General features: G+C 39.7%; 1 protein-coding gene across 1 annotated transcript; it reads right to left on the bottom strand.

Moving 5' to 3' along the window:
- Positions 1-269: 269 nt before the first annotated feature.
- Spink14 (serine peptidase inhibitor Kazal type 14 (putative)) lies at positions 270-3,046 on the bottom strand. The gene is made up of 4 exons (XM_005069162.1): positions 2,977-3,046; positions 2,092-2,135; positions 1,150-1,286; positions 270-315 (listed from the first exon to the last, which is right to left on the bottom strand). The coding sequence occupies exons 1-4, from the start codon at positions 3,044-3,046 to the stop codon at positions 270-272; spliced, it is 297 nt and encodes a 98-aa protein (XP_005069219.1).
- Positions 3,047-10,943: the final 7,897 nt, after the last annotated feature.

Here is a 10,943-nt window from a genome sequence, read left to right on the forward strand (position 1 = left end):
GAGTTGCTTATTTGTTGTGATCAGGATTGACCCCAGGGTTCTCCAATTGTGAAACGATGACTTAGAAGTGAGCTACATCTCCAGGCCAGAATAGTTCATATATTAAGGAAAACATGGTAGGATCCCAAGGCCATCAGCTTCCAACAGGACATTTTCACCAAAAATCTATGTAAGGAAAGGCAAAAGGAGGGGTAAGGCATAAGAAGGAAATGCTTATGCTGGACAGGAGTGGATGACATCTATCTTCTTGCACATCTAAGTTCACTCACCTAGCACTTTCCATCATGGTAAAACCTAATTCTCCCACGAGATTTCCTAAATGGAGGCATAACAAGCATTTCATTAAGACATTTTATGTTAGGAAATTAAGATACAGCCTATACAGGGAACTTCTTAGAGCAAAAGCCACGGTATTTGCCACTGAAGGTACCTATAATCTCTTTGGAAATAATCTATCTGATTGGACCTGAGTTTGTGATGTATGTGGGGTAAATGCCATAAACTATTCACCTAACACGTTCACCATGTAGCTGAATTAGTAATTAGTGAGATGACTCAGGGTTTGTGTAGTTTCTTCTTTACTCCTTGCACAAAATTACTGAAGGATTGCTGGAATAAGGACTCCAATCTGACACCACAAGGGATGGTTTTCTTGTAAAATATACTGTTGCACACAGATCAAAGCTGAAATCAACGTGACATTGCAATCTGGGTGTCTAATGGCTGATTTCCTGTCATGTAAATCCAAAGATCTGGGTATCAATCCCAGGCAATGGACAAAAGTCTGCTGTTACACTAGTATAGTTAAAAGTTTTAGACATAGAAGTAGCAGAAAATATCTAACATTAGATAAAAGTAAGCTTTGTTCTAAAAATCAAAGTGGTGAGAATTGAAGACATTTGCGAATTTCTTCAGGGAATCTACCAATTATGGTAATATCAAGACTCAGAAAAAGCACCCAAGGGGCACTGTTCAATCTAATGAGTCTACCTTCTACGCCATTATTCCTTCTGTTGCTATGACTGATTGCCGTCTCTGCAAATAAGAGAGAAAGACTGGCTTCATGACTGCTGTACTTGATTGAGTGGACAGAAATCACAATCAAGAAACTTAGTCTTAGTTCTCTCCCCCCACCCACAGAATACTCACAAGCTCTCAATGCATAAGATGCAGGGATTATCATAGGTTACAAAATTGGTACCACAGATGGGTTGCTTTAAGCCAGGGCAAGGGTCCACTGTTTTATTGAACCAGCTCAAATTTACTTTCTTATAAGGACACTTGATCTGAAATTGAGTAGAAGAAAAATATAATTACAGCCATGCTCAAACAACTGGTCACTTGTGGACTGTATTAGGGGTATCTAAGCAAGTCAGAACCACATGCCAGTGTCACGGCTCTTCTATAAAGCAATCACACTAGAATCTATTCACTTGGTCTGATAAGTATCAAATATTGTAGTCAGGAACTCCTAGAGGCTTGGGAAGCTACAGTGAGGGAAAAGAAAGCATCTAAATTCATGAAGGAAACAAAGCTTAAACCACAAGCACTTTGAAAGCAAAAGAATGCTATGCAGCAATTCTATGCAGCCACAAGAGAAATAACCTTTAATTTATCCTTTATTTCACTATCAAACGTGTGTTGGCCCCACAATAGACACAAAGCTGGGCAGGATAGGCAAAAAATGAAAGAAGACAGAAGTTGGTAGGGGAAAGTAGAGGTCTAAGAGAAGTTAGAGAGGGGACCGGAGTAGACAAAATGAAGACACAGTATATCTGTATGGAATTCTTAAGAAATGGAGAAATAAAATAAAAAAAAACAAAAATTTTTGTTTCAGAGCCTGGAGATATGGCTCAGTGTTTAAAAGCACTGGATCACTTACTGCTGTTGCAGAGGACCAGGGTTCAGTTCCCAGTACCCTCACAACAGCTTATAACAGCTGGGGACCAGTTCCAGAAGGTTCAGTGCCCATTTCTGGCTCCTGTGGACATCAGGTGCAAAGAAACAGGCAAAACATGCCCCCAATTTCTTAAAAAATCTTTTAAAAATTGGATTAAAATATGAGTCATGGAAAACCTAGTAGGCAGTTACCTTAATAGTTCCATGTGGTGGCCACCAAACTCGAGCACCTGGAACTAGAGAATACATAAATATATTTACAGAATTTAATTCCTGATAAATTATAACCTAATTTACTGACTGTAGAAAAGAGCTCGAATTCTTTACTAGGTAACAGTGAAGAAACTGAAAATGCTGTCTCATTGATTTATCCACCTCTTTTAAAACATGGGCTGACACTCCTGCTCTATAAACAAGCAGCAGAGGAACTGGCACATCACCCCTTAGGGAGGCTGCCATTCCAGGCTATCAAATGCTTTTGCTCATTAACACTAGCCAAGCTGGAGAGGATTCAGAGCTGGTATAGTAGGTAGGTGAGAAAGATGAGGGAAAACTCAGGACTTTATAATTTTTTTGGTTTGGACCCTGCATTTTATGGGGAGGGAAACAACCCCTTGTTAATGCCCAGTAATTCATGATAGATTTGTGAAAAACTTAGAACTCTGTTCTTAGGTTTCCAGTATGATCTCTTTTCTATGGAGATCACAGAAATTTTGAGCCTCTGGAGATCACTCTAAGGCATTTTCAAATATTTTTGGGGTGAACTCTGGATGGAGACACACTGGGAGCCATTTCTACTGACTACCTCCTTGAATATCAAAGCCTCCTTTTCCCTGTGCTCTAGGTCCCACACCTTCATATAATCATAGACAAGAAAACCAAAACTTGAACTCTCTGACCCAGATCCCACTGCCTCTCTAAGCATGTATGTATAGACAAGCATGTTTGTAGGTGTTTGTACCTATAGTTGTATCCATTTGTCAGTAAAACACTTTTAATTCAAAGCATTTTCTTTCACATTACAATGTGAGCACCCACAAAACTCTGTATTCCTGATGGAAAAGCCAAATTACTCACCAGAGAGGAGCACCAAATGTAGCATGCTGATGAACAAAACTGACCAGAGTACCTGGAAATACTTGACCATTTTCTTCCTGGTATAGCCTTGGAATGGTTCTGAGATGCTGGCTCGGGATACCGCCTTTTGAAACAATTACCCCCAGGAGACAGCATCAGAATGCTAAAACAACTGTTGAAAGACCAACCTACTGCACACTCCTCTTTAAAAAGCCTATGTCACCCCACTTCAAGAATAAATATAATGGTAAAGTTAAACCATGACTAGTCATCTCAACAATCAAAACACCACGGTTATTGAGCTCAGAGACAGACATGTGAACACCAAGGAAATAGAAGTGGATCAGAAGCTCCTATGCTGTGTGCACAATTGCACCATTTAGTGTGGAGACATTTCCATCTCTTGAAAAAGCGTCTCCTCACACCACATACCATCCGCATTTATTTTTGAAAAGGTTCAAAACCAAAATGTTGCCACTAGAGATTTCTTGCCATTACTGGCGAAATAGGGGGAAGGAGTCTATATTTTTTCATGAAGTAGAGATGCAGTTTCTGAATCAAGATAAGACAGGCAGGCAGACTTGGCTCTTGAAATCTTCTGACTAAATATTAAACTCTTTGGGGATATTCTGGGATACTGTGAAGCAAAACAAACAAACACCCACTGAAACTAACAAAAACCATAAACAAAACAAAATAAGCAAACAAAACCCCATCACATGGCCCTACCAGGCCTCCCCCAAGTCTAATATACAGGACATACTGACCCTAGAGAATATCACTTTTTGAAACGATTGGACATTTTTTGCCACAATACCCAGGATTCCAGTCTTGGCTGTTGTTGAGACAATCTTGGGTACCATGGTCTTGCTAAGCACATCACTGTCTTATCCTACCATTTTCTCTAATTCTTTAGGAATGGGGACGCAACAGTAAAAGCTGTGATTTCAAATCACATCAACTTCACTCCTATCCTTTCATGCCCCACGCCACAGCTGAACCACCTTAGAAGGAGGACACTAAGTTATTGAACTCCCTTTTGGTTGATACCTCTTTAAAGCTCAGGTGTTGGGGCCACCCGAGAGGACAGTAGGTAGGAAAAAGCCCAAGGCACTGTGTGCTGGGCCAAGGAGGCCTTGGTAGGTCCATCATGATTCTAGTTAGGTCAAGGTCAGATCTCAGCAGGGGATGTTGAAAAGTACTTGAGGGGGGTGAGAACTGATCCCTGGATAGGGCGGCCAGGGTAGCCTGTGTGAGCATGCACGCCACAGTTGGAAAGAGCATACCCAAATACAGTACACATGCCCCAACAGTTTCTCAGGCAGAGTGAAGAAAACACGAGGAAACACCTAAGGTAGAAAGGGCTGGAGCAGAGATTTGCATTAATGCATGAGATCCACAGATGCCATCTGCAGTGGGTACAGCTTTGTCCCTTAGGCACCCTGTACCTTTGCATTGTTAATGGGGACAGGGTTAGCATGGTAGGGTTCTTTTGACTGCCCGAGTTTCTGCTTCTTCCTGGTGTCCTATAAAGAATCTTCTATGAAGGCAATACAAAATCAAAATGACAGGAAGTCTCACAAGTTAGAAAGAAATGTTAAAAATGTCGACTTGCCTATTTCACTTTTAAACTAACCTGATTGACAGATAATGACACATAACACACCATTTCTGACACCATTCTATCATGCTTTTCAGTATACTTTGTGTTTTGCTTTTTTTCCACGAAAACTAAACTGCCACATTTTCTTAGTTTTAAATAGTCATTTGAAACTGTAGGCAATAGTCCATCACATATGTGAATGACATTTGTATTAACATTTTTCAATTGTTGCTAATATGATGATTCTGAATTTTAATTGTTATTAGAGTTTGAACCAGCTGGGCTAACTAAGTTATGTTAAACCAGGCTTCCTCTTGCCACCACGATTCATTTTTCTTCAGGCAGTAAAGCTTGTAGGACTCCCACAAATAGGAGACATGTTATCAATACATTTTTTTTCATTTTTCAGACCAGTATTAGGCACTGGCTAGACATATTCATGTTCAATGACACATTTCTTTTCTGGTAAGACTTTTTAAACCTCAATATATTTCCATTGCTTTGCTTTATTGCATGATTGTTCCTAAATGATGCAAAGCTTCACTCACAGAAGAAATTTGTGCATCTGTATTTGAAAGTTGAGGTCTTAGGCCATGAGTTTGTCAAGGCTAGTTGAAAGATACGAGTCCACTGTTTCATTTTCTCCTCTTGTGTATATATTTAAGACTTTTGATGTGTGTGAAATGTGAAAAATAATCCATGGTTTTGAAAATAATATGTATTACCTATCAAAAGTTGAAGTCTGTGAGGCAAAATCTGAGTTTTGCTTAATCTCAATTACACTTGGACTCAGCCAATGTGTTCAAAGCTCTGTGATCACATGGCCATGAAACCTTGACTCATATGCAAATTATATCCCCTGTCGCCTTTCAGAGAGTTCTGAAGTTTTTTTCTTTTCTTGAATTTATTTTTTAAACACTTTTTATTATATATTTAAATTAAAACAAGCTTGTTTCCCATGTCAGTCCCAGCTCCCTCTCTCTCCCCTCCACACCCACTACCCCCACCAGCCTCCCAGCCCCCGATGCAATCACCACTCCATTCCCCAGGGAGGGTAAGGCCCATCGTGGGGGATCTCTAGAGTCTGTCATTTCATTCCGGGGAGGGCCCAGGCCCTCCCCTAAGTGTCCAGATTGAGAGAACATCCCTCATTGTGGGATGGGCACCCAAAGTCCTTTTGTGTGCCAGGGATAAATATTGATCAACTACCCAAAGCCCCATAGATTGCCTAGGCCTCCTCACTGATACCCACATTCAGTGGGTCTGGATCAGTCCCATTGCTGGCCTCTTAGCTATCAGTCTGGAGCCCAAGATCTCCCCCTTGTTCAGGTCAGCTATTTCTCTGGGTTTCACCAGCCCAGTCTTGACCCCTTTGCTCATCATTCCTCCTTCTCTGTCACTGGGTTCCAAGAGTTCAGTTCAGTGTTCAGCTGTGGGTGTTTGCCTCTATTTCCATCAGTCACTTGATGAAGGATCCAGGATATTATGTAAGATAGTCGTTAAAATCATTATCAGGGAGGAGCATTTAAAGTAGTCTCTCCACCACTGCTTAGCTTGCCAGTTGGTGTCATCCTTGTAGATTTCTGGAGATGTCACTAGTGCCAGATCTCCCCTCAAACCTAGAATGACTCCCTGTATTATGGTATCTCTCATCCTGCTCTCTATTTTTCCCTCAACTCAACCTTCCTGCTTCCCCATGTCCTTCTCTCCCCTCCTCTTCTCCCTCTCTCCTTTTCCTGGCTCTTTTCCCCCTTCTCCCCCCTCCCTGGTATCCCAATCTGTTCAGGAGATCTTGCCTCATTCCACCTTCTCTGAGGTACCATGCATATCTCTTTTAGGGTCCTTCTGTTTCCCTGACTCTCTGGCAGTGGGATTGCAGACTGGAACTATCCTGATCCATGTCTAAAATCTATATAGGAGTGAGTACATACCATGTTTGTCTTTTTGTGACTGGGTTACCTCACTCAGGATGGTTTCTTCTAGTGCCATCCATTTGCCTGCAAATTTCAAGATTCCATAGTTTTTTTCTGCTGAGTAGTACTCCATTGTGTAAATGTACCACATTTTCACTATCCACTCTTCAGCTGAGGAGTATTTAGGTTGCTTCCAGGTTCTGGCTATTACAAATAATGCTCCTATGAACATAGCGGAACAGACATCCTTGTTGTATGAATGTGCATCTTTTGGGTATATGCCTAAGAGTGGAATTGCTGGGTCTTGTGGTAGACTGCTGCCAATTTTCCTGAGGAATCTCCATACTGATTCCCAAAGTGGGTACGAGTTGTCACTCCCACCAGCAGTAGAGTTCCCCTTTCTCCACATCCTCTCCAGCAGAAACTGTCTTTGGTGTTAATCCACATGCAAAGAAGCTAAAATTATACAATGGAAAAAAGGCATCTTCAACAAATGGTGCTGGCATAACTGGATTCTGGCATGTAGAAGACTGCAGATAGATCCCTGTCTATCCACATGCACAAAACTTATGTCCAAATGGATTAAACACCTCAACATAAATCCAGTCACACTGAACTTGTTAGAAGAGAAAGTGGGAGGTACCCTTGAATGAATGGATACAGGAGACCACTTCCTGAACATAACACCAGTAGCACAGACAGTGAGATCAACAATTAATAAATGGGACCTCCTGAAACTGAGAAGCTTCTGTAAGGCAAAGGACACAGTCAGCAAGACAAAAAGGCAGCCCACAGAATGAGAAAAGATATTCATTAGCCCCACATCTGACAGATGGCTGATCTCCAAAAATCTACAAAGAACTCAAGAAGCAAGTCTCCAAAGTACCAAAGGATCCAATTAAAATGTGGTGTACAGAAGTAAATAGAGAATTCTCAATAGAGGAGACTAAAATGGCTGAGAGACACTTAAGAAAATGCTCAATACCCCTAGCAATCAGGGAAATGCAAATCAAAACAACTCTGAGATACCATCTCACACCTGTCAGAATGGCTAAAATCAAAAAATCCAATGAGAGTTTTGAAGTAGAGAAATTCTGCATGGCAATTCCTATAAATGAGACTAGTAAGATATTAAGAGAAGAGTGCTCTATATTTAGGACATTTTCCATTCCTTAAGCAGCCCAACAGGACAATGGTTACTCACTTTGGAAGGGTATTGCTTAAAACCCTACTTCTGCACACTGGGTGGGCTCAGGTCAAGTATTTTATGGGGGAAACCATCGGCTTCCTGGTCATCTTTGACTTCTTCCCTATATTGAGATTTTGGAACCTTACTTTTCCTTTTTGTAATCACTCCTTCCTTCATATTGGATTATTTTCATTTACAAATAGGATGGGCAATGGCATTATCAATAAGACCTCATCAATCTTTAATATCTGGAATCATATTATTACATAACCTTTCATATCCTGAGACCTTATTCCTTTTATTAAATAATTTGTTTCAAATCCAAACATGTATGTATTTAGATAGAACCCACTTTATTCTCTCCCATCCAAATCCTCCCTTACACTGCAAACCTCACCCCCAGTGACACACCTTCTTCAGTAGTCCATACCATCTAATCCTTCCCATGCATTCCCATCAAGTGGGGAACTAAACATTCAGATATGATCCTATAGGGACCATAGTTCCTTCAAAGAACCATAATGTGTAAGTGTTAAATATCATTCTTTCACTCTTGTCTATCTAGTATTCTAGAAACAAATTGTTGAAAAATGCTAAGGACTGCTGATGTCTAACACTGAAGCTCAAACTGTTGTCAAGCTACTGCTTTGACCTTTATTTATACCTTTTTCCAGTTTGTATATACCTATTGGTACAAAAGTTCACAAGTCTTTCTGATATATGATAAGAAGAAGGGAAAAAGGTAAGAAAACTTAGTCACTAGTTTTAAATAATAGCTTTTAATGTCAATGTTGCTGCTTCTTGATGTTATGTTAAAATGGCACAGTTGTCATTTATCCCTGATGGGAGAGGGGGAAATCAGTTTACTCCACAGCAGTGATACTGCTCAAGAACAAGCCTCATGTTCAGGGTTAGTTGACCCATACATAGTGAACCCCACATAGGTTTTGTTTTGTTTTGTTTGTTTGTCTGTTTTTGTTTTGTGTGTGTGCTTTTATTTTATGCTTTCTTTCTGTTTGGATGTTGTTTTAATTTGTTTTGTTGGTTGGGGGGATTGTTGTATTTAGATTTTGTTTGCGTTTTTTAGAAAGAACTAAAAGTTGGGTGTGTCAGAAGGTGGCAAAGATGTGGAAGGATTTAGGATTAGGGGAAGAATATAGTAAAATTTTATTTAAATTTAAAAATTGTTTTAAATAATAAAAATTAAAAGTATATGATTCAATAGGAAAAGCTAATTTAAAACAGGCACAGTTGAAATCCTGTCCTTTTCTAGAACTTAAAATGAAAAAAAAACACTTTAAGGTTATTTTGAGTAAAATATCAGTTTTAAATCTTTTTTTATTCTTTTTTTTTAAATTTAGATAAGAAACAAGGTTGCTTCACAAGTCAGTTCCAGGTCCCTCTCCCTTTCCCTCCCCTCCTCCCGTGCCCTCCCCCATCCCCCCCGTTATCCCCTCGTTCCCCCAGGGAGGGTGAGGCCCTCCATGGGGGTGTCCATAGTCTGTCATTTCATATAGGGCAGGGCCTAGACCCTTCCCCAAGAGTTCAGGGTGAGAGTGCACCTTACATTGTTCTATGGGAGTCCAAAGTCCGTGTGTATACTTGGGATGGGTACTGATAAATCTTATCATTTGCTGAAATAGACATTTTCAGACAATAACTAAAATACCATGTAGCATAGATAATGTAGGCAAAAAGCAAGCACTTGAGATCTCCAGCTCCAAATTTTGGTGCATTTCTTATTACTTGGATTTCATTTTAATTTCTTCCTGTTGGATGACTAGACTAAAGCAATTGATGACAGAGTTAGTCAGTCAGCATTGACTATGTCTTCCCCCTGCCCCGAGATCAGCTCCAGAAGTGGAAAATTCATTCATTATCCATTCTTCTAGGGTACTTACCTCGTGCTTCTATGTGAGGCCTCATTTGAGGGTGTGAAGCTCTACCGAGTGTCCTTCAGTAAGTTTATGTATGATGAACCTCCAACTGCAGACCTTAGAAATATAGATGGAGGACTGGGATATTATTGGGATCTTTAAAAAGGAAATAAACACTCACATTTATGCATGAAAAAAATCCAGAGTAAAGAGGTAGGAAATATCAACTCAGAACTGGGAAGCGTTGAATTTTGCAAGCTGAAAGAGGAAAAGGAAGGAGAGGATGGGGTGAATAATGATCATCACAGTTGAGGAGGCAGTCCAGTGAAACATCATGTAGTCATGGGGCCCTCGTTTCTCTAGCACTGTGAAAACTGCTTTGTAGGAGGAGAAGACATTTAGAAACAAACTGAAGGAAATTATGTACCCAGAAAAAGGAAGGAGTAGAATGCAAGAGTTGAGTGAGGTTTGAAGCAAATTAGGCTTTGTATACCAGGAGGATTTGGAGTTCATCTTGAAATCAACTGGAAGACTTTACCATGATACTTAGTGACTATCTACAACTGACTATCTTGTTCTGATTATAGGCCATACTTGAAGAGTTATTTACAACCACATCTTATTTAGATAAAACTTCCAGCATTTATTTAGATAAAACTGGAAGGCAAAGTAATTCCTTGTTTTGTTTGTTTTTGAAAAGTTTAAGATATTTGAGGGCATATTTGTAATATAACTGGATAAGATATGAGAGTCTTGTGCATGGTGATAGATATGGATCTATCTGAAGTTTTCTACACGCCAACATCCAGTTATGCCAGCAACATTGTTGAAGATGCTTTCTTTTTTCCATTGTATAATTTTTGCTTCTTTGTCAAAAATTAGGTGTAGCTATGTGGGTCCATATTAGATGTCTACCTGTCTATTTTTGTGTAAATACCAAGCTGTTTTTCACTATAGTGTTACAGTAGAGCTTGAAGTCAGGGATGGTGGTGATGTCTCTGGAAGCTCCTTTATTGTACAGGGTTGTTTTGGCTATCCTGGATTTTTTGTTTTTTCATATAAAGTTGAGTATTGTTCTTTCAAGGTTTGTGAAGAAATGTGCTGGGATTTTGATAGGGATTGCATTTAATCTGTAGATTGCTTTTGGCAAGATTGCAATTTTTACTATGTTGATCCTAGCTATCCAAGAACTTGGGAGATCTTTCCATTTTATGGTATCTTCTTTAATTTCTTTCTTTAAAGACTCAAAGTTCTTACTGTACAGGTCTTTCACTTGTTTGGCTAGTGTTATCCCAAGGTATTTTTATATTATTTGTGGCAATGGTAATTTCTTTCTCAGACCATTTATCATCTGTATATAGAAGGGCTACTATTTTTTCAGTTAC

Source organism: Mesocricetus auratus, unplaced genomic scaffold, assembly GCF_017639785.1.
Source record: "Mesocricetus auratus isolate SY011 unplaced genomic scaffold, BCM_Maur_2.0 Super-Scaffold_6730, whole genome shotgun sequence".
In the NCBI taxonomy this organism is placed as follows: Eukaryota; Metazoa; Chordata; class Mammalia; order Rodentia; family Cricetidae; genus Mesocricetus; species Mesocricetus auratus.